Source organism: Spea bombifrons, chromosome 7, assembly GCF_027358695.1.
Source record: "Spea bombifrons isolate aSpeBom1 chromosome 7, aSpeBom1.2.pri, whole genome shotgun sequence".
NCBI classification, from domain to species: Eukaryota; Metazoa; Chordata; class Amphibia; order Anura; family Pelobatidae; genus Spea; species Spea bombifrons.
This window is the reverse complement of record NC_071093.1, coordinates 42571848-42593496: the sequence shown is the minus strand read 5'-3', so window position 1 is coordinate 42593496 and position 21649 is coordinate 42571848. Positions and strand designations below refer to the sequence as shown.

At 45.1% G+C, this 21649-nt stretch overlaps 1 protein-coding gene across 1 annotated transcript; it reads left to right on the top strand.

The window, feature by feature from the left end:
- The first annotated feature begins 6757 nt into the window (after positions 1–6757).
- LOC128501734 (ras-related protein Rap-2c-like) lies at positions 6758–8036 on the top strand. Its single transcript, XM_053471334.1, has one exon. It carries the CDS (start codon positions 6810–6812, stop codon positions 7449–7451), a length of 642 nt encoding a protein of 213 aa, XP_053327309.1. The 5' UTR covers positions 6758–6809; the 3' UTR covers positions 7452–8036.
- The last annotated feature ends 13613 nt before the right edge of the window (positions 8037–21649 follow it).

Genomic DNA, 21649 nt, shown 5'->3' with positions numbered 1-21649 from the left:
AATGTTGGGCTTCAGTATATACGTTGCTCTGTAGGTACTGTTGCATGCATTCACACATATTCATTTCTCCATTCTATTCCTCATTCCAAACAAAAAATAAATCAGATCTAGACCTAATTGATTACCTATCCTGGATACACACACAATCTTCCCATGGCACCTTACATGGTTTTGGGTTGGAACATCTTGAAGGACAATCCACCATCCACATTACTTCAATGTTTAGAAAGGAACAAGGAGAACCAACCATTTTCACCTTGGTGGCCTGTAGGACACCGGTAAAGTTGAACTTCATATACTTTTTTTCTACAAGTTGCATGACCAACATCAAAACATATCAGTTGGCCTTATCCCAACACCAGATCTTCTCCGGTCAACAGAGACGACAGAAATGTTAGCCATTATGGGTGAATGATTTGGTCAACGTGGTCTGGGTGATCATCTGAACTACCAGCCAAGATGTCACCAAACCATTCCAACATCTCAAGCCCCGAAGCTACAGGTTATCCAAGGTAATGGTGGAAGAGGAAAGCGTTGACGTAATAAGTGTTGACCATGTAGGTTACCAATGGCGGATATTATCCTGGCACCCCCATGAAAAGAAACTTCTTACGTGACCCCAATCAAAAGGAAGACAGACCTCATGACTCCTCTTGAAAAGATAGACCTTACTGCAAAAACACTTCTTTGAACGCATTTAATGTTCAGTTTATTTCTCAGGAGGCTTCATACTCCATTAAAAAATTAAAACCCTATCTTCGAATGTCTCTTTTTCCACCCCCACCTTTTACAATAAGACATGGCCTGATCTCCTCCAGAAAATGTGGTCAGCTTACTCTAGAATCTGCCATCTGCCGGCTCATCTTACGGCTGGAGGGCGAAAAACAATACTTTAGGAGTCCAACCTGGAGCTTAAGGAAGGGAGAGACCTTTATAATTAAGTAGCGAATCCACCAATAACACGATTAGTGACTTAATGACTGGAATGTACAGAGACATGTGCAATATCATGCATGACCAAAAAGATCTCATATTTAATTACACCGCCGCGGGGAGGCTCGAGGGAAGATGACCGCTCACACGTTTTGGGTCGGTGTTATCGGAGATCGGTAGTATGGAGCGTCCAGGTGGATGTAAATGTGAGAATATTCACAATTTCACAAAAAAATGGCAGCAAAAACCAGCCGTTGTTTTATGAGAACAGCCGGGTGATAAGGATCTAAAGGGAGTTTGGAGCCAAGCCGGTTTAAGTCGTGGTGGAACTTTCTTACTATGGGTTTAACTACAAAGGAACCCGATCATACATACTTTAATGCATTTGACGGCTGAGAGGTCCCATGTTCTTGGTGTCCCCCTTTTAAATGCATGGGAAGGTTCTGAAGAATCACTCCATATGCTTTTGCCCCTTTAAGACAAGATGAGGGACCCCTTCAAAGAGCCACAAAAAAAAGTCCATGTATGTTGCCTGGGGACCCGTGTTACCTACCCAGACATGTAGTCACTTTAAGTAGCATATTTTTTTTTGAGTGTCTGGATTAACCAATCTTTATTAGTTTATTATGAGGCTCAGATCCCTGATGCCCCTCTTTCTTCCTCAGATGCCCCTCTTTCCTCCGGAGATGCCCCTCTTTCCTCCCCAGATGCCCCTCTTTCCTCCCCAGATGCCCGTCTTTTCTTGGAGCTCAGTCTGTATCACAGGGTTCTACAGCCCTAATAGTCACAATAAAGTGTATCAATCGGTCACATTAAAAGTCACGGTAAAGGCCTACCCCCTACCCACGCCCTTAACTACCCCCAAAAATGCCCCTCTTTGGTGGTATGAGATGATGCGTGATAGGCTCAAAGCTACCAGGAGCTCTTCTACTTCGAGGGAGTGGCTTAGTGAGGGCGGAGCTGGCCACACGGTTTCTATGGCGGTGAGTGGGAGGGCTTAATAGGGCAGGGGTGGGCGTGTCCGAACGCTGCTCCCGCGACCCGCAGTTTGAGCGACGTGGCCAGGAGGTCCAGAGCTTCCCCCTGAGCCTCCGGGCGCAACGTGACGGGTTCCCGGGTTTAGTGATACGCGTTACACATTGAAGCCTCTTTGGTAAATAAACACGCAGTCAAAGGGTCAACAGCAATAACACGTCTCAATCAACTCAATATTTTATATCAAAACACAGGGGGGTCATAAAGCCGGGCGGACGAGGCGCGCCGCCCGTGTCTGTAGTAAATTAAACAGAGCACAGATGCTTCAATATTCTACCGCAAACACGAGTAAACAGGAGAGGAGGGGGAGGGGAATATTCATGGAAAAACCAACACAATTAGACTGGAGCGCGGAAAACAACGCAGGAAAGAGTTAACTCCAAGAGGAAGAATAATACCGTTAACCCTTAATATGCTGCATCACATGGGGGCATCATGCGCATGTGTATTCAGGAACGAGGGTCATGTACTGGGGTAACCACCTGGTGGTCTTGTAGCTAAAGATGCTGATCCACTCAGACAAAACATTCATTAGACTCTCTATGTTCACCAAATTGACTTTTAGAAGATCTTATTTATTCATCTAAGGGTTAATTCGCATAAAAACAACACAGAAGCATTGTTTAGTTTCTGCGACAACAGCCTATCATTGCCTGCTTACGTGTCACATGACAAAAAAGCCTCCGCGGAGCCCACTCTTGCGGGACGCGGCCAGGACTGACCACTGACGTCGGTGGGCGGTCCCGCTGACACGGGGGCGTTCCGGTCGATATAGTAGGAAACACCCATTTAAAGGGGAAATGGGCGGGAAGCGTCAAGACCCCGCAACTCGGAGGATTCGGGTTTTGACTCGGAGAGAGAGGTCATTCAGGTCGTGGGCATTGAGCAGTGATGGGAATCAGGGGAGGGCTGGCGCCATAGACATTCACTACAATGCATATACACACTCACTCACACTCACTCTAAAAACATACTCACTCTGTAAATCACACCACAACTCTCACCCCTACGCCCTGACCTTGACCTGACCTACTCCTCAGAGCTGCCCGCAAACTCGGGGGTCACATTGTCGCGTTACGTGACCCCACTATGCGCCAGCCCCCCGGAAGTTAGCGGGTCTGAGTGGAACGAGTATCTGAGCAGCCTCGCTCCACTCTCCAAAAATCAGACTGTTACGGCTCATTGTCTTTTTTTTATTTTTTAAACTGTTTAAAAATGTTTTAAAAAAAAAAAAAAAAAAACCTTGGGAAATGACAGCAAGATTTATGTATAAATCGTCATGTTAGTGAGGAAAAAAAGTGGATATGTAACCATAGCAACGAATGGTACGTTTCTGCTGGGTGGACAGTTCGCTTTCCAACTTTTCACCAGAATTCCCCTTTTTTTATACCAATCAATCTTTGGGGTCAAATACTCAAAAATGTTGACAATGAGTACAAATGGTTCCCCCTAAAGCACATAAAGCGAGAGACAGTCGTCCATTTATGACTTTATCGGGGGGCAGTGCTTACAAAAACAAGGGCTACCTGTTTTTAATAATGCCCGTTTTTTTTAAAATATTGCTTTTTATTCTGATTTACAATACGTGGTTGCAGGATTTTGAACATTATTATTATTTATTGGTTTATATAGCGCCTTCATATTCCGTAGCGCTGTACAATGGGTCGACAGGACATTACAAGTTGTATATACCATAATAATTTGATTTACAGAGACAACAGGCGAGGAGGGCCCTGATCGGAAGAGCTTACAATCTAGAGGGAGGTCATAATCTAAAACTAGAGGTTTAGATGTAACATCAGGGATTATACTTTACTGAGAGGGTGTTCGGTAAATGGAACAGCCTCCCAGCAGAAGTGGTAGAGGGTAATACAGTGAGGGTATTAAACATGCATGGGATAGACATACGGCTCCTGAATCTAAGACGAGACCAACGACTGATTAAGGTTTGAGTCTTTAAAGCAGGAGAAACGAGTTACTAGACGGGGGCCGGATGGGTCTGATTGTTATTATTTTTTTATATATAGCGCCATCATATTCCGCAGCGATGTACAGCGGGTATCTGCCGCCAGATTCTGTGTGTTGTGGAAATTCACCCGCACGTGTTGTTATTTTGATCTGAAATGTCAGCAGTCGTCCGAGACAAACAAAGCACCCGTATCGCTGGCTGATAAGATAGCCGGAGTCCGGCCGTAGCCCAAAACTGTTTAAAATTCCACCGGGATTGTTATCGATGTAATGCGAGGTTTTATTGGAGTTTAGATTAGAGGTTTGGAAGGAGATCGTACCCTTAAAAAGGTGAAAATAAAGGCGTTCCCATACAACAACATGGAATCAGCGGGCAGATCGGCCCCCGTCTAGTCTGCCGATTCTCAAACCTTAATCAGTGGTTGGTCTCGTCTTAGATTCAGGAGCCGTATGTCTATCCCATGCATGTTTAAACCCCCTCACTGTGTTACCCTCTACCACTTCTGCTGGGAGGCCGTTCCACTCATCTACCACCCTCTCAGTAAAATAAAACTTTATAAAATCCAAGCACACACACACACTGGATTGTGCCTTTATGTCCTTGACTCTTAGGATCCATGGGTAAAAAAAAAGAATAACATAACAAAGTGCTTCATAAACACGAAGGGTGAACCGTAAGGCAACCAAGGTTTACCCCAACCGCGGGTCACAAGAAGAAGCTATTAAATTAAATATGCAGGGACGGCCGAGGGCCATAATTCATGAGGCTTCTTCAGATGCATGATGTTGGCTGCGGTCCATGGCGGGGGCTCCATTCGCCCGAGCTCACCTTGGCTCGTGATTAATATTTTATATATAATATATATTATTGTAAGAATGAGGACTTTACTAAAAAATGACAGTTTTCTGCAAATAATTTTTTCTTCCCTATATTTAAATAATGACTCCATGATACGAACTTGCTTTTGGTCACATGACCATAAGATAATAAGTGTTTCTAATGTTTAATTTTGTTATAAAATGTATATATTTTTTTTAATTAAATATCTTTTGAAGTCGCTGTTCCCTGAACACCCAAATAATGTATTTTTTTTTTACGCAAGAATAATGCAGATTCGGTTTCTATAGAACGCTATAAATACTCCCTTAATATGATCTTTGGGAGAATATGTCGTGCTTTCCCGTATCAGAGTATTAACTGTCCTTGTTTTCTCTCTTTTAATATTAATAATCAGAAGTCATTTTCCATCGGTTTCTTTGAGTGGAGCCCTCTAGTGGTGGTTTGGAGAATCGATGGCTCTTTGACCACATAAAGCATTTTTAAACAGGGACAGCCAGTTTAATGTGAAAACACATTAGGGAGAAGCTGCAGCTCCCCACTTTCTCCTTGGTTTGTCCATTCCTGACGCTGATTCAAATCAATTGCAGAGCGTTCCATACATGCGCTCAGGGGTCTCATTTGGTGAAAAGTCCTATATCGCTCTATGAGGTCTTAAACGGGCATTAACGTAATAGGGAGCGTTCTGCGCATGGATGGACCGGGTTCTGGGATCGAGCTGCTTGTCACTGCAGACCATTTTGCATCTTAAAGCTGTATAACCCACGGGGCAGATTAGAGGAGAAGCTCTTAGAATAATAATAATTCTTATAATAATAATGATGATAATAATAATGATAATAATAATAATAATAATATATATATATATACACACACAGTATATATATATACGGCATTCATGTCTGCAATCCATCGCTGAATGATGTAATTCCTGAATCCACTAGACTTTTCTAGATACTATTCTCGGCTCCACTCAAAGCAAGGAGTAGATGAGCCTTTCTTTGTTTAACCCCCCCCCCCCCCGCTAAAACCCGTCTCAAGCACCTAATTCAACTAAAGAGCCCCGTATTCCGTGGAAATTCCTAAGAAATTCCTATCCGCCCGCGCTCTTTAAAGGGACACTCCTGACACTCTCTGCGCTTTAATGCAGAATCTCCCCCCCCATGAAGTTGCCCTCTTCCCCACCATGAGCCCCCTTGGCTTGCAGGAGATGCATTCTGCCATGCTTGCCAGCGTGCATGCCCAGTATACTCGCCAGCAGCCCGATCCTATTCACATAAACCACAATATAAAGGGGTCAGATCCAGTCTGTGTCACCCTGAGAATCTGCCCCTTCACCCCTAGACCCCAAGGCTGGGGTAAAATAATATGGACAACACACATGGTCTTTATGCCACACAGTGGTGGGATTCTACACAAAGGTTTTAGGCACATCCCAAGCATTATTTTGCTTTGCTTGCCCTGTGCTGCTTCCACTGGGCATCTGTTCCATATATCTACTACTACCATATGGACTATATCTGGGATGAACATAATGCAGTGCCCCGCTGGTTACAGACAGTAGGATTCAGCTCTTCTGCACAGCAGGAGCTGTACACAGACACACGTGTAGGGTGATCAAATTAAATAGCTTCTGGCACATGGCCCAATCAGCTCTGCCTGAGCATGCACCTGATTGGCTGGAGTTTGCAGGGGTGGAGTATAAAGCTGCAGGTGCTGCTTGCCGAACAGCGCAGAGTCGTTGAGGAGGTGAGCGTTGCGTGCAGCGTGCAGATTGTTTCCCGAGAGCTCTTGGAATTATTTGAGAGCTGAGCCCCAAGGCAAATTGTTGGCTTCTGAAACTTAAGAAAGAACTGATCTTAGACAACCAAAGCCCTTCGCTCCAAGGAAACTGGTCGGTAAAGGGGTCTTCTCAAGCATCAGGACCGTGGACAGCCCTTCTCAAGTGAGGTGTGGACAGCAGGTGACCCTAAAACTCTGTGAAATTCCACCCAGCAAGTTGGACCAACCACATCCTACTCCACGGTGGTCCACCATGTCCATGTCAGTGTCCAACAGTGGCAGCGTGCGCCTGGTCTTCTTAGGAGCTGCCGGGGTCGGTAAGACTGCTCTGATCCAGCGCTTCCTCTACGACCGCTTTGAGGCCAGACACAGGCGCACGGTGGAGGAGATACATTGCCTGGATCCAGAACCCGGTGCTCTCCAGCTTCAAATTGAGATCTTGGACACCAGTGGTAGCTACTCCTTCCCAGCCATGCGCAAGCTGAGGATCCAGCAAGGAGATGCCTTTGCCTTGGTCTTCTCTCTTACCGACCCAGCCTCCTTCCAGGAGGTAGAGAGACTAAGGGAAGAGATCCTTAGAGTCAAGGGAGAGACCAATGTACCCATAGTGGTGGTGGGAAACCAGACCGACCTCTTCCCCGGGGTAGAACCTGGAGCTGGTCAGCTAATGGCTCTTCACGCAGCTGCCACCGCAGAACTGGAGTGGGAGAGCGGTTATATAGAGACCTCTGCTAAGGTCAACCACAAAGTAGAGGACGTTTTTGAGGAGCTACTCCGCAGAGTGAACTCGCCTTGCTGGTTAAGCCCGGCTCTAGAAAGACGCAGAGCCAGCGCACAACCAGAGCCAAGGAGAAGACAGCAGCGCAGAAGTCAGCAGAACTGCACCGTGTCTTAAACACCCTGACTTCTTAAAGGTTGAGACTTTGAGGACCACAAGCAGCTGCTAATTTCAAGGACTGTTTGGTGCCATAGGCACCTTGCCCCATCGAGTTTGGGGTCCCTGGGTTCATCCCACAGATGAGAACTTATGTAGTGAGCTAAAGGAGAACAAAAAAAACTGTATGAACTGCAGAGGTCCTACTGACTTGGAGAATGTCTCCGGGGGTTGAAATAAGGTATTGAACCGTGGCCTACGGTGAGGGCACATAGACTGATCTGTAAGATTCGGGGTTACTGGGTAGACGTAAGAGTGAACGGTGCTGCAGACCAAGCATCCTGGAAATGTTTACTCTACCAGGGAGGGAATCATTCCTTATTCCTTAAGGAAAATATTTGCTTAGTGTGAGCACATGGCCGTGTTTTGTAGACCAAGGAACTAGGTGGGTCTCCAGTGGCTACCTTTTCCCTAAACTGATCTGTTCTTCACGTGTTTATCTGTGATCAGAATCCTGTCGTTACCATCGAATGTTTGCATATCAGTGTAAATGATCACGTTCCAAAGTATGTATATTTACCGTTTTGTTTTTTTTTCCAATAAAAAGACTAATAAATCAAAAACTTGTGTTTCTTCTTCAACGATGGGTCTCCATCTGGCTCTAGGTAGACTACGTGGTCCTTTCTTAACTCTTTCTAGAGAGGCGGAATGAGCCTTTTAGGTCTCGTCTGATATTCCTTAAGGGTTATTTCTGAAAAGTCAACACGGTAGTATTTCTGGTCCAAGAAGTACAGGGTAATATCGGCTTCCCGAGCGATAACGAAGGTTCCAAACAAAGGTCCTACACACCCTCGGCATTCCAGAACTCCGAGTTCTACCTTGTTGTTGAATCACAGCTGTATCCGATATGAATATTTATATATATATATATATATAATCGGCAAATCCACCCCATCGCGGGTGCTTTTATAGAATAATATCCAGGCTGGAGAAAAATATGTATTTTACCCGACCCGAGAACGTGGAAACCGTCACCTTCTGCCAAGAACCTATGGCAAACAAACACTGGAAAGCATTAGTGTCGCCGTGTACCCATAGAGGGAACTACAGGTTCCTTTCCTGTTGATCTGCATTTGTTAAACGCAAGTTATTATTATCCTTCGAAAGGTTAAGCTTCTTGTGTGTTCCTTTCTCTTTTAACCCCATGAATGCCAAAAATGTCCACGCACGATTTATATTATTGTACGAGTCACGGCTCCTCGGTAGAAAAACAAAAAAAGGGGTTAAAAAAAAATCCGTACACGGGGGGGGGGGTTTGACTCCATTGTGCGCCTGCGATGCCTATGAGCGAGTCACGGTTGAGAACACACGAACGGTACAATGCGCGGATCCACGGGAAAACACAAACCGGGCTTAACTTCGTGCGTTTTGGGTTAAGGCGTACCCGGTAATTTGAGGTGAGGACTGCTAAGGTTTCAAAAGCTTATGCAACAAGGATTGACAAGAGGTCGGAATCTAAATGTAATGTAATTGAGTTTTGCTTTACTGAAGGTGGTAGGTAAGTGGAACAGCCTTTCAGCAGAGGTGGTAGAGGCCAATAAAGGTATGTTAGCCCAATAAAAGATATCAACTACAAGTAAAAAGACACCATTTTTAGGTTTTTACGGCTATTTCCAGTTTTATTATCTAAATATTTGGCCGAGTTGTTGTCAGAAGGGCGTGGCGGGTGACAGGACACGCTGAAAGCATAGAATTAGATGTTTTGTATTAAATCTTCGGAGTGAATTTTGCTGAATTTAGATTTTTAGGTGTAGGGAGCGGGGGTGCGCTGATGCGGGGGGATGCACGTGGCAGGTGCCCAGTAACTGAGGTGCCCGCTGGGGTCACGTAATGTGCGTTATGCGACCCCCCGGTAGTAGAGAGGCAGCAGCGTGGCAGAGTTCCAGCCGCAGTGGAAACAGGTTTCAGCGAGGTAAGAGGAATGGGGGGGGGGGTATGTGTCGAGTGTGTTTCTGTAGGACATAAGTGTGAGTGTGTAGGTCAGCGTACAGTGCTAGAGTGTGTGTGTATTGGTGTATGGTGTTAGCATGTGTGTGCGTGAGTGTATGGTGTTAGCGTGTGTGTTACTGTAAGGTGTTAGTGTTTGTGGGCATGTAACGTAGCATGTATGTGTCTGTCACTGTATGGTGTTAGAGTGTGTAAGTGTATATTAGTGTATAGTGTTAGAGTGTGTAAGTGTGTATTAGTGTATGGTGGTAGAGTGTGTATTAGTGTATAGTGTTAGAGTGTGTGAGTGTGTATTAGTGTATGGTGGTAGAGTGTGTGTGAGTGTGTATTAGTGTATGGTGGTAGAGTGTGTGAGTGTGTATTAGTGTATGGTGTTAGTGTGTAAGTGTACATTAGTTTTATGGTGTTCCTGTGTGTAAGTGTATATTAGTGTATAGTGTTAGAGTGTGTGAGTGTATATTAGTGTATGGTGGTAGAGTGTGTGAGTGTGTATTAGTGTGTAGTGTTAGTGTGTAAGTGTATGTTAGTTTTATGGTGTTCCTGTGTGTGGTAGTCATTGTCACTGTATGTTAGTAGCGCCTGGGAGATGGGGAGAAGAAGCAGGAGAAAGAATGTATGTGTGTATCAGTGGACGATGTTAGAGTGAGTGAGTGTTAGTATGTATGCTTGTTAGTTATGGGGGGGCACTGAAGAAGTACTGCACTCAGGTGCCACTCACCTTAGGTTATGATGCTATATTTGATTGCACACAAGAGAATCGCAGCTCGCAGCTCATTGGCCGTACAGACGTAATCACGTTTCTTTTTCTTGGTAACAAAAACACAGATAAGGGAGATACTGCTGTTCCTGGTCATTGTAATCCGTTCTTTTTATAGAATATCGTGGTTGTTTATTAGGGTGGAGATCTATTTCTGTCCACGGAGCCCTTACTCACTGAGTAAACACCGGGGTACGGAGCTTGGGCTAAACTAACGCGACAATAACGTCACTGGACCTGGAGGGGAGTGAAGCCGGCAAACAGAAGTAATGGACTGGCGGAGAACATGGCTAATTATGTGCTAACTTCTCTATACTTTACTGAGAGGCTGGTAGATAAGTGGAACAGCCTCCCAGCAGAAGTGGTAGAGGTTAGTAAAGGAATTAAAAAAATGATAAGATAGACATACGGCTCCTGAATCTAAGACGAGACCAACGACTGATTAAGGTTTGAGTCTTTACAGCAGGAGAAACGGGCGACTAGATGGACTGAATTTATCTTATTATTACAAATGTCAGATGAGATGGTAAATAGGCACCAACACTGGCTTTAAAGGTGCTGTTTCTATGGCAACAACCCATCAGCAGCTACTGGGGGGGGGGTATGGGAAGCTGCATTGGCTTAAGATTTATCGCTGAGACCCAGAGAACCAAAGTAAATCCGGAGAGTTCCCAGCTCTTGCTTATTGTCTCACATGACAATTAAGTGTTCCCGGAAAAAAAAAAATGTTGAACGTGGCAAAATGTGACATGAATAACGAATTATTTCTGGGAAAAGAGGCCTGCTTAAAACATCTGCTTTTCGTCAGGAGCCGCAGGTTGAATTCGCCATCGCGGGGGGGAGACAGCACCTTTCGCATTTACTTCGTTCAATCCGCGCCCCTAAATCTCGTGCGTCTTCGTGAGTCGGACAGGCCGGGTCCGGGGAGACGTTTCTGCGCTGCGCTTCCATCTCACGGGCAGAGCGCCGGGCGCCGTCTAACTAAACAACACCCAAGCGGGCCGCAGACTGTGTGCTTTGCAGGCGTGATGCTCCTTCATCCAATATATACTCAGGGCAGCGGGGAGCTTTCCTTCCACACTAAACTATTATACAAAGCCTTTGCTGCTCCGCCAGGCCTCGGGTTTTTTCTTTTTAACCAAATAAAGAGCGTTTCATCAGAAATGGGTTACTGCGATCTACTATTGCTGTTGGACTGCAACTCCCATCACTCTGGTTGCATAATTTCCAATTCACACCGAATCCTTTCTCTTTTGGGGTATTAGAGCAGAGGGGCAAAAGGAGCGTCCTGTTAAAAATAAAGATAAGCATTTAAAATGTCTGACTTGTGGGGCAAAATAGACCAATGAAGTTGCACCAAAATACGCCAGGGGCATTTGCCAATCCAACGGATGCTGGTCATCCGAGTCCAGCATTCACTACTCCTTACAAATAGAAGCTAGACAGGATGCACAGCTAATCCAGCTAGCTGACAAATACTGCCCCCTACCCTCCATGCAGGGTAAAACAGGGACACCAGCAGCCCAGGTAATTCAAGAGAGTCTTCAGTTGATGCTGATACCTTTTATACGGCCAACATATAAACAGATGTAAGGTTACTTAAGTTTTAGGGGCCTCGACAGTCTCTTCTTCAGTTGGATTGTAAAACATTTATTGCACTCTCTGCGATATTAGGGGCCTCGACAGTCTCTTCTTCAGTTGGATTGTAAAACATTTATTGCACTCTCTGCGATATAATGCAAATTATATATCGTTTTATTCCTTCCTCTGGAGGTTTAATCGCATAAAACCGACAGAAAAACCCTTAAGAAGCTTTTCTATGGCAACAACCTATCAGCTTCTGATTTGACGTCACGTGACAATTAAGCATTCCCTGTAGAAATTGTGAATAATGATTTTTTGTTACATAATTAAAGATTTATTTTGTGGAAGGGTCCGGGTATATGACAGCACTAAGAATTACGTTTCGATAGCAGATACAGCATTAGATTTACGACAGGTAAAATACCGTAGAACGACCTCATCAGCCATTAATTGCGTGTTTATCCGTTACTAAGTTACTATAAACACTGGCGCCGAAGTCATTCCGACTCCCGATCTGATCAGAGTGATACAGTGGACAGTAAAACCCGATGTGTAAACATGGCTTCCTATACCACAGCTGCTGGGCAGAGGTTCCCGGGGATGTCTACAGTCTTTGCACAATGATGTTGTCCCCGGGCAGCAGACAATTAAAGTCACAGTGACCTCCCAATTGTAGGAAGAGGTGTAGCTGTAGATCATGGGTGCACAACTCCAGTCCTCGAGGGCCGCCAACAGGTCACAGATCTTGGATGCCCCAGCTTGGGCCAAGTCATCTCGATTAAAGTTACCTTAAACTTAAGTTCCTGGACTGTTTGTGGCCCTCCTGGACTGTCTCTCCCACCACTGAGATCTTTGGGCCACTGACATCCCCAAGCAGTCCCTCGTCTATTTCTTCCTCACCCCCCATCAACCTCCTAGTAGATTGTAAGCTCATAGGAGCAGGGTCCTCTTCTCATTCCATACCAGTGTGTGTTACGCATGTTGATGCTATCAGTGGCAGAAAGGGACTTCTTTTCTAATCAATAAGAGTGATTTCTGCACATGCGCATGGAAGGGGGGCTTTTTTGTTGACTGGCCATAGGTATTCTAGGTGTAAGGACTCAGGGGTTGTGGAATAATTAAGTAAATATCTGTACATCGTGATTCATCCAGTTACGTTTTGCTTCCTGTGTGTTCGAAAGGAGGTGTGGGAAACCCAGTGTTTTACGCTTTGAACGCAAGTAGTAGAATGTAGAACAATTCAACGGAACTCGAACGATACGAGATGAATCATATCCTTATAACATTCTGACAGCTGGGAAAATCATCGCTTAGGGCCTGAGTGATGTCATAATACAAAAGGCACCAGATGACCACGTTCTTGGGCCAACATTCGTCATGAACTTAGGTTCCTTGCTGAGGAGCACACAAGAATCTCTAGTTGGGTTCCTGAGGTCCTTCAGTTGAAACTTTTTCCAGGTTGTCCAGCATGACCCTGACAAAGGAAGCATCAAGGCGTCCAAGATATGAACCATATGGGCCAAGAAGAGCCATAGTTTTAGTCCCTTTTGGTGAATGTGTGATGGACAGGACTACACACTGAGAAGTGAGTGCGATGATGTAGCTTCTGGTGGCAGATGTCCTCCGAGATGCTATATTTTGGGCGGTTTCTCTTGCCTTTTACCCCAGCCATGACTTGGTAGTCTGCTCCCGCTAACCCTGCTCCTCAAAAAAGTAATTATATATAATTAGCTGGTCAAGTTGGCATTTTTACACCAAATCTCCTATCTTCCACCTTGAACATATTGGTTGTCAATAAAAAAATTGATGGAGAAAGCAGAGACAGTGCTGGGTATCCATGAACGGAGGCCAAATGTTTTTAAAAAAAGCTTTGTTGGACATTTTTATGACTGTAAACTTGATCTTTTATGCAAACAAGAACAACTATAAAAAAGGTTCTTCTAGGAATCTCGCAATAACACTAAAGACTTAATAAGACTTGAGCGTTACACTCCAGAACGTTCCATAACACTTTATCCTTTCTTAGGAAGGAATGAATGAGCAACCAAAGCTGACGGTGATATGAATTCGGGGTATTATTTGTTGGGAACAAGAGAAAACGAGATAAAAAAATAATGTTTACAAAAATCTAACGTGATCAGGTGTGATATGAAGATGTCAGAGACATGGGATATAGAAGATTTACACTGATGGACTGAGATGAAATCGTATGCCTGCTTACCCCCCATTGTATTGTTCTGATTTAGAATGTTGATGTGATACGATAATTATTTATCTCTACTGGAGGTCCGGCTGGTGGAACCAGATGTCTTCAGAGAGGAGAGGCTTCTGGGTCTTCTGGGTGAGTAGACATAGGGAGGACTCAATAGACATCATTGGGTCTTCACAAGTAACTGGTATGGCCAACCAGCGTTCCTCTACCTTACGGTGAGACTTTCTGGAAAAAGACACCTTAACGTTTTATGTAACAATGTTACCACATTGCATCATGTGAGTTCCTTGTCGCTCCCCCCGCCTGTCCCTCATCATCATGAATAAATACGTTTGAAGGCACCTTCATATTAAACTCAATGCCTCAAAGGCACCCAATAAATTCCATAAGCCTCGACATTACCCCGATGATGTTCGGGAGACATTTATTTGTCTGACCTTCTTGGACTTGCAGCCCTCCTGGTTTATGAAAGGCTAGATTCATTCTTTTCATTGAGGACAAATAAAGCTAAGGTAGATTACATTATGTGGCTTCCCGGCTGTAGGCAGGGCCGAGGAGCGGACAAACTGCCAAGAACATATTTGCTTAAAGAGAAACATTTTGTTTCCAAGTACTCGGGTGCATCGTGAAAAAGGGGGATTTTTGTGAATACGGCAATTCATTATTATTTCCTAAGTATTTTCAAGGGTCGGTTTCACATAACTTCTTTCCAGCGCTGAGTTATTCTGGTTTAAAGCCCTTCTCCTCTCTTGCTTTGACTCAGCTCTCGTTCTCGCTGCTCTTTTCCCTTGGATATGGCGAAAGTAAACCGCGTCTCCCTCCTCCTCTCTTATGGGCACGTTCGCTAAACGCTTTGTTGTGTGTGCACCGCACTGAGATGAAGAATTAACTCCGTATTTTAAGGGTTCAACTAAACCATACTTGCAGGAGAAGCTTCTTGGTCCTTCATCATACGTAAGAGTAACTATTTAGCAAATCGATCCCTTTCTCTCATAGCAACATAGAAGAGCAGATAATAATAACCATTATCATTATGAGCATTATTCCAGCCTTCAGATTTATGCCTGTCCCATGCGGGTCTAAATTCCCTCAGTCTTAACTTCTACCATATCTGCTGGAAGGCTGTTCCGTGTATGTACCACACCCTCGGTGAAGAAAAAGGTCCTTGCATTACAAAGAATCTCCTTCAGTTTCTAACCTTCTTCTTTTTCCTCCTCTCTTCATTAATGTTATTATTTTATCGACGGTCTTGTCGTATGGCAAGACCTAGAATAACCTTCAGATTCATAACATTGATTTTCAATGGACTTTCCTGCCCTCCCAGAGGCTTAAATACTCAAACGTCATGAGCGAGTGACCTAAACTGATAGACACAACTAACACCCTTGGTGTCTTTGGGTCGGCTACCAGAACTGCCCTATTCCATTGCGATAGGAGATGAAAAGCGACCTGGCGGGGCACACATTCACCATACGAGAGATAAGGGATACAGAACACCGGGCGGATCTGATAGCCCAGTCTGGGACGGCTTTATCGTTCCAAACATTTCAGAAGTTAGATAAGACCTGGGATCAGCAGAACCTTGTGTTCCTTCACCTGGCCATGGAAACCTTTGCTTCCATGGGAAAGTTTATTAAAGGAGGCAAAGGAAACAAAGTGTTGTGATGTGGCCAAGAGTAACGCAAGAAGGTAGTTGACCTCATTCATAAAACACTCACCTGGTTCCTCGGTTCTCTTATGAAAACACTCGGGATCTTCACCTGGGTTATGAAGCCACCGCGGTATAAACAGAGAGGGGATTCATCCTGGAAGGTATAAAGGCCAGCACTACAGGGTCGTGAACTTACGGTCAAGATCAAGTAGGCCCAGTAGGAGAAGACTGGACTACCCTGGAGCACAAGAACCTCAACATTCAACAACAACAAAACAATGTTCCAAAGGAAGCTTTTCATGTGAATTCTGTCCTACTGTGATTTGTGTCATTTGACATGAGTTAGTGAGGACCAGGTTCTGGATGAGCTGGGTTAGGTGGAATAAGTGTGTGGAGTTGGTAATCTGCTGGATTAAGTTAGGAGGCCCTAGGCCCGTGTATTTCAAAGAGTCCCCTTCAACAACAACACTTATGATGGTACTTTCTGGGCTTTAAAGTTCTGACCCAGAACATATGACATCATATTCGGTCTCTCCTCAGTAGACTCAGGTGATAGGGGGCTTGATGTGCAGTGTTGGCTGAAGTAGTGGAGCTCAAAGTATCCTTCTGGCCCCTAGGCCTATGCCTACTGTGCCCTATACATAATCTGGCCATTTAGCGCGCTCTTGCTCCTTATAGAAGGCAGGAAGGGGGTGTGGCTGAGAATGGGGCGGAGCTAGCTGTGCATAGAGCACCTAAAAAAAGGGGGGGGGAATTTAGCATAACCTGGGCGAGGAGTGACGTTTAATGGGATCAGGGAGTGGGTGTGGCCAAACACCTCTCCCATGACCTAGTATTTCCCATGGTGCACTTGATGGGGGGACAGCTGAGGCCTGTCTGCTTTTCAATTGCGACTTATTGACACCAAATAACATTGGAAGAAATAGATAGACTCTGGATTATACCATTAAATGCTGCGGGGCAATTTTGTCCGCCCTGATTACATAGCAGGTTTAATTAAATGTGTTTGCCCGCGGTAATTCCTGGCACATTATTATGTTGGTTGAAGCAATGTGGAAATGGGAGCGCTGGTTTGTAATGGAATATTTTAGGTAGCTTTAGATGTGGCAATTATACATGTCTGCCGGCCTGGAAATGTGTAATAAATAACATGACATTAAATCATTTATTGCTTTTTTTAATTAAATGGAAATAATTCTTATCGTAAATAGATGCGATTTGGCAAAAGGCTTCAGGATAATTGTTTGAAATGATCCAGTCCGATATTTGGTTCTCCTCTACAAGGATGATACTTAATGCAAACAGTTTGTTATTTTCTGTAATTCATCTGAATAAACAGTCTGGGAAAGTCAAAGACTGGAGACGAGAAGGAAGTTGGAACCGAAAAGCAATGCGCTCATCTGCCAGGCCGCGCATGCACGTTAAGTAAAACTCTGGATTACTGAAGAATTTTAAAAGGTAAATAAGGAATTTCAACACGGGGCAGCCTTAGCACGGGGTTTATTCAATGGTGATTTCCAGCCCGGATGTTTTCACGGACAGCCCGGCAAGGGTTGCATCTGAAGGACATCAGAACCTCTACATCCTGGAGCCTCCATGCGTGGTTCCAACCGGCAGCCACACACGCAGGGCCCGACATGCTGCTGGCGGGATAAGCGTTGGCTATCAGCCTGTGGCCCACCTAACGTGCCAGGTGGCCAGTCCAGGGCTGGTTGCAGACAGCGACAGCGGGTTAGGTCCACTAAGCATTCAGTCTGGAATGGAACGCGGCATGGAGAATATGGGAGAGATGCGGACTGAACTGGGAGGCGTGAGGATGACCGTTCCCACGTGATTTCCGCAGAGGACTAGGACAGCGAGGAGATGGGGGGATCTCTGACACTGGGGCCGGGGCAGATGGGGGATCTCCAACATTGGGTACGCTGGAGATGGGGGGATCTCCAACACTTGGGCTGGGGCAGATGGGGTATTTCCGACACTGGGGACGGTGTAAATGGGGGGATCTCTGGTATTGGGGACGGGGCAGAAGGGGGGATCTCCGACACTGGGGGCGGTGGAGATGGGGGATCTCAGGCTAAGGGAAGGGTATAGAGAGGGGGATCACAGATACAGGGAAGAGTACAAAGAGGGGATCCTGGTCATCGGTAACAGTATACAGAGGGGATATGGATGCTGGGGTCGGTGCAGATGGGGATCTCCGACACTGGGGACAAAGGAGAGGGGGGTCTACGACACTGGGGACAATGGAGAGGGGGGTCTACGACACTGGGGACGGTGCAGAATGGGGTGATCTCAGGCACAGGTGATCGATGTGGCAGAACACAACGGCCAGGTGTACACAATCCACACAGATATCAACAACACTCTAGCAGGAAGAATGAAGCGCGATGCCCCACCTGGTTTGGCAGCCCCGACGACACTGGCTCCCCGACCGTCTATTATTGCCAGATGGAATCTAGGTCAATTGGAAAGGAGCTGAAGAAATGTCAGCAACATTTAAGTGTCGCTGCCAGTGCCACATGCTGTTTACCTGCGCGGCTGACGTTAGGCTGATGCTATAAAACCCAGAATATAGAAATTTTACCTCATAATATATCCCGTATCGGCAACCTTCAGAGACCCAAAACCAAGACAAAAACCATCACAATTTAATAATGGTTCATTTGCCTCTGCCCTGCGCATGCATCGTCTGGCCTGTGATGGCAACAACTTGGATGAACGAAACAAAAAAACACAAATTAAATTATATAATTAAACTATAGTCTAAATATAATTCATATAATAGCCCTTGACAGCGAACCCAAGAAGGACGCATATAGAATGCGACCCTATATATTATCACCTACGTTCCTGCCCTGACCTACATCGGCAGTTCTCTGCTGGCATTTATTTGCCAGCGCTGACTCCGTAGATTCCCGTCACCGGTAATTACATTGTCATCCCGTAAATCACATTTAATAAAGAAGATCATAAATTATCTTTGTGTATCCTGGAAAATGATTAAAACGGATGGGTGAGTGGAGTGGGTGCAGGGAGCCTACAAGCAGGAGTTGGGGTAAGGAGACGATCACGTTTGAGGTCTCCAAGCGGCTTTGTGATGTAGAAAGAATGAAATAGGAGGGAAGGAGAGAGCGAGAGGGAGAATGAAGGAGAGAAGAAGAATGAGTGGTCAAAAGAGAGAAACTCAATCCCGTGCATGTTTAACTCCCCTAACTGTATTAGCCTCTACCACTTCTGCCAGGAGGCTGTTCCACGTATCCACCACCCTCTCAATAGAGTCTAGTGTTAGATTCTGGCCTCTTGTTCTCATATTTCTCCTGCTTTGAAATAAACGCCCCTCTTCTACTTTGTCAAATCCCTTTATATTTTTCCGAGAAGCTTCCCAACAGACACGCCGACCGGTTACCGGGAGATAACACTGAAATCAGACAATTTCAGTGTTTCTCTCCAAGTTTATTTTGTTTTAATGTTGGCTTCACAGCCTTTCTATTCAGGTTTGAGCCGATTGCCCTAGTTTTCCGTAACCCAAAGAAAAAGGGATAATTCCCGAGGACTCTGCCCTTCTCTCCATAGAAAAAGACTCCAGCTTGACTTCTCTTTCATTGGAAGCCCCAAAGCTGCAGCTTCTTCTTTACTGATCCTCAGAAGCGGGCGATAAAACACACGATCCCGACGAGACTCCGTGAAGGAGAGGGGAGGTAAGCTCTTTATGATGAATCCAGAGGGAAGGGAGCTGTTTGTTCTGGATATGAGATCCCGCTTTCAGCCTTTGGATAAGAAGATTAATGCGTTACCGTCGTGCGGCTTTGATTGCAGTTTTTTTTTACTTTTCTGCATCCCCTGGAGAAAAGTATTTACTTTTTTAGAATAAATTTCAGAAAATGATGTCGGTATTATACACTTATTATGGTCGCTTTAAAGAGGAAATCTCACCATTTGTTTATTACTCGCCCCATAATATAATATATAATATATCATACTGCCTGTGGGAAACAATGGAATGGCTCTGTCTTAACCACCCAGATGGGCCCTCTGACTAATGAAAGTCTATGGAGGGTCGGACTTCATTAGCATTGCCATAAAGCATCAGCTCAGTGTGGTGTTTGAGCCAGGAAAATCACCCAAAATATCACATGACTGACAGCAACGGCAGCTCCAGGTCTGCAGATAAAGGGAGTTTATTGGAACAAAGATGAGATAAAACCAGGTTTTTTGTCACCGACTGACTTTACTGTATACAGCGCTGGGGGTTATATTACTGTATACAGCGCTGGGGGTTATATTACTGTATACAGCGCTGGGGGTTATTACTGTATACAGTGCTGGAGGATATATTACTGTATACAGCGCTGGGGGGTTATATTACTGTATACAGCGCTGGGGGGTTATTACTGTATACAGCGCTGGGGGTTATATTACTGCATACAGCGCAGGGGGGTTATATTACTGTATACAGCGCTGGGGGTTATATTACTGTATACAGCGCTGGGGGTTATATTACTGTATACAGCGCTGGGGGGTTATATTACTGTATACAGCGCTGGGGGTTATATTACTGTATACAGTGCTGGAGGTTATATTACTGTATACAGCGCTGGGGGGTTATATTACTGTATACAGCGCTGGGGGGTTATTACTGTATACAGCACTGGGGGTGTATTATTGTATACAGTGCGGGGGGTTATTACTGTATACAGCGCTGGGGGGTTATATTACTGTATACAGTGCTGGGGGGTTATATTACTGTATACAGCGCTGGGGGTTATATTACTGTATACAGCGCTGGGGGGTTATATTACTGTATACAGCGCTGGGGGTTATATTACTGTATACAGCGCTGGGGGGTTATATTACTGTATACAGTGCTGGGGGGGTTATATTACTGTATAGAGTGCTGGGGGTTATTACTGTATACAGCGCTGGGGGGTTATATTATTGTATACAGCGCTGGGGGGTTACATTACTGTATACAGCGCTGGGGGGTTATGGTACTGTATACAGCGCTGGCGGTTATATTACTGTATTCAGCGCTGGGGGTTATATTACTGTATACAGCGCTGGGGGTTATATTACTGTATACAGCGCTGGGGGTTATTACTGTATACAGCACTGGGGGTATATTACTGTGTACAGTGCTGGGGGTTATATTACTGTATACAGTGCTGGGGGTTATATTACTGTATACAGCGCTGGGGGTTATATTACTGTATACAGCGCTGGGGGTTATATTACTGTATACAGCGCTGAGGGTTATTACTGTATACAGCGCTGGGGGGTTATATTACTGTATACAGCTCTGGGGGGTTATATTACTGTATACAGCTCTGGGGGGTTATTACTGTATACAGCACTGGGGGTGTATTATTGTATACAGTGCTGGGGGGCTTATACTGTATACATTGCTTGGGGGATTATCACTGCATACAGCGCAGAAGGTTCTGCTCAAATTGAAAAATATGTTTTTTTGTCCACTTTAATGAATTTAGTAAATTTACCCAGCAGTAATATTCCTCCCCAACCAATACCTTCGCCGGGATGCCAACGTGATTTAGTAATCGCTGCTGTTGTATCCAGTTCTCATGCAGAAATACCGGATGTATAACGATGAAGGTTCCAGAACGTGTCGGGTTCTCTGCGTGTTCTGTGTCTCCCCCGGCTGGTCAGAGGTAGACAGGCAGGTTCTAAGCTGCGGAATCCTGCGACGCAGTAAAACACGACTCCAGTGCCCTCTTATGGGACTTCTTATTGGTGCAAAGCTGTAATACACCCTCATCATGTAACATAGCAGAATGTGACATCATAAGTCTGCATGCACATGACATACATTGGCATCTATGGGTACCTGGGAACTTTTAGAGTTTAAACCTGAATCTCCGTGTTTTTGCCCCGGATTCTCAGGGTCACACAGTCTGTAAGGAGAAGGGTGGTTTTGATCATGAACTCTAACGCCTGACTTTCAGTTGTTGGTGCCCCATAGATAAGAAGTATCCCTGGACTTATGCCCCAAC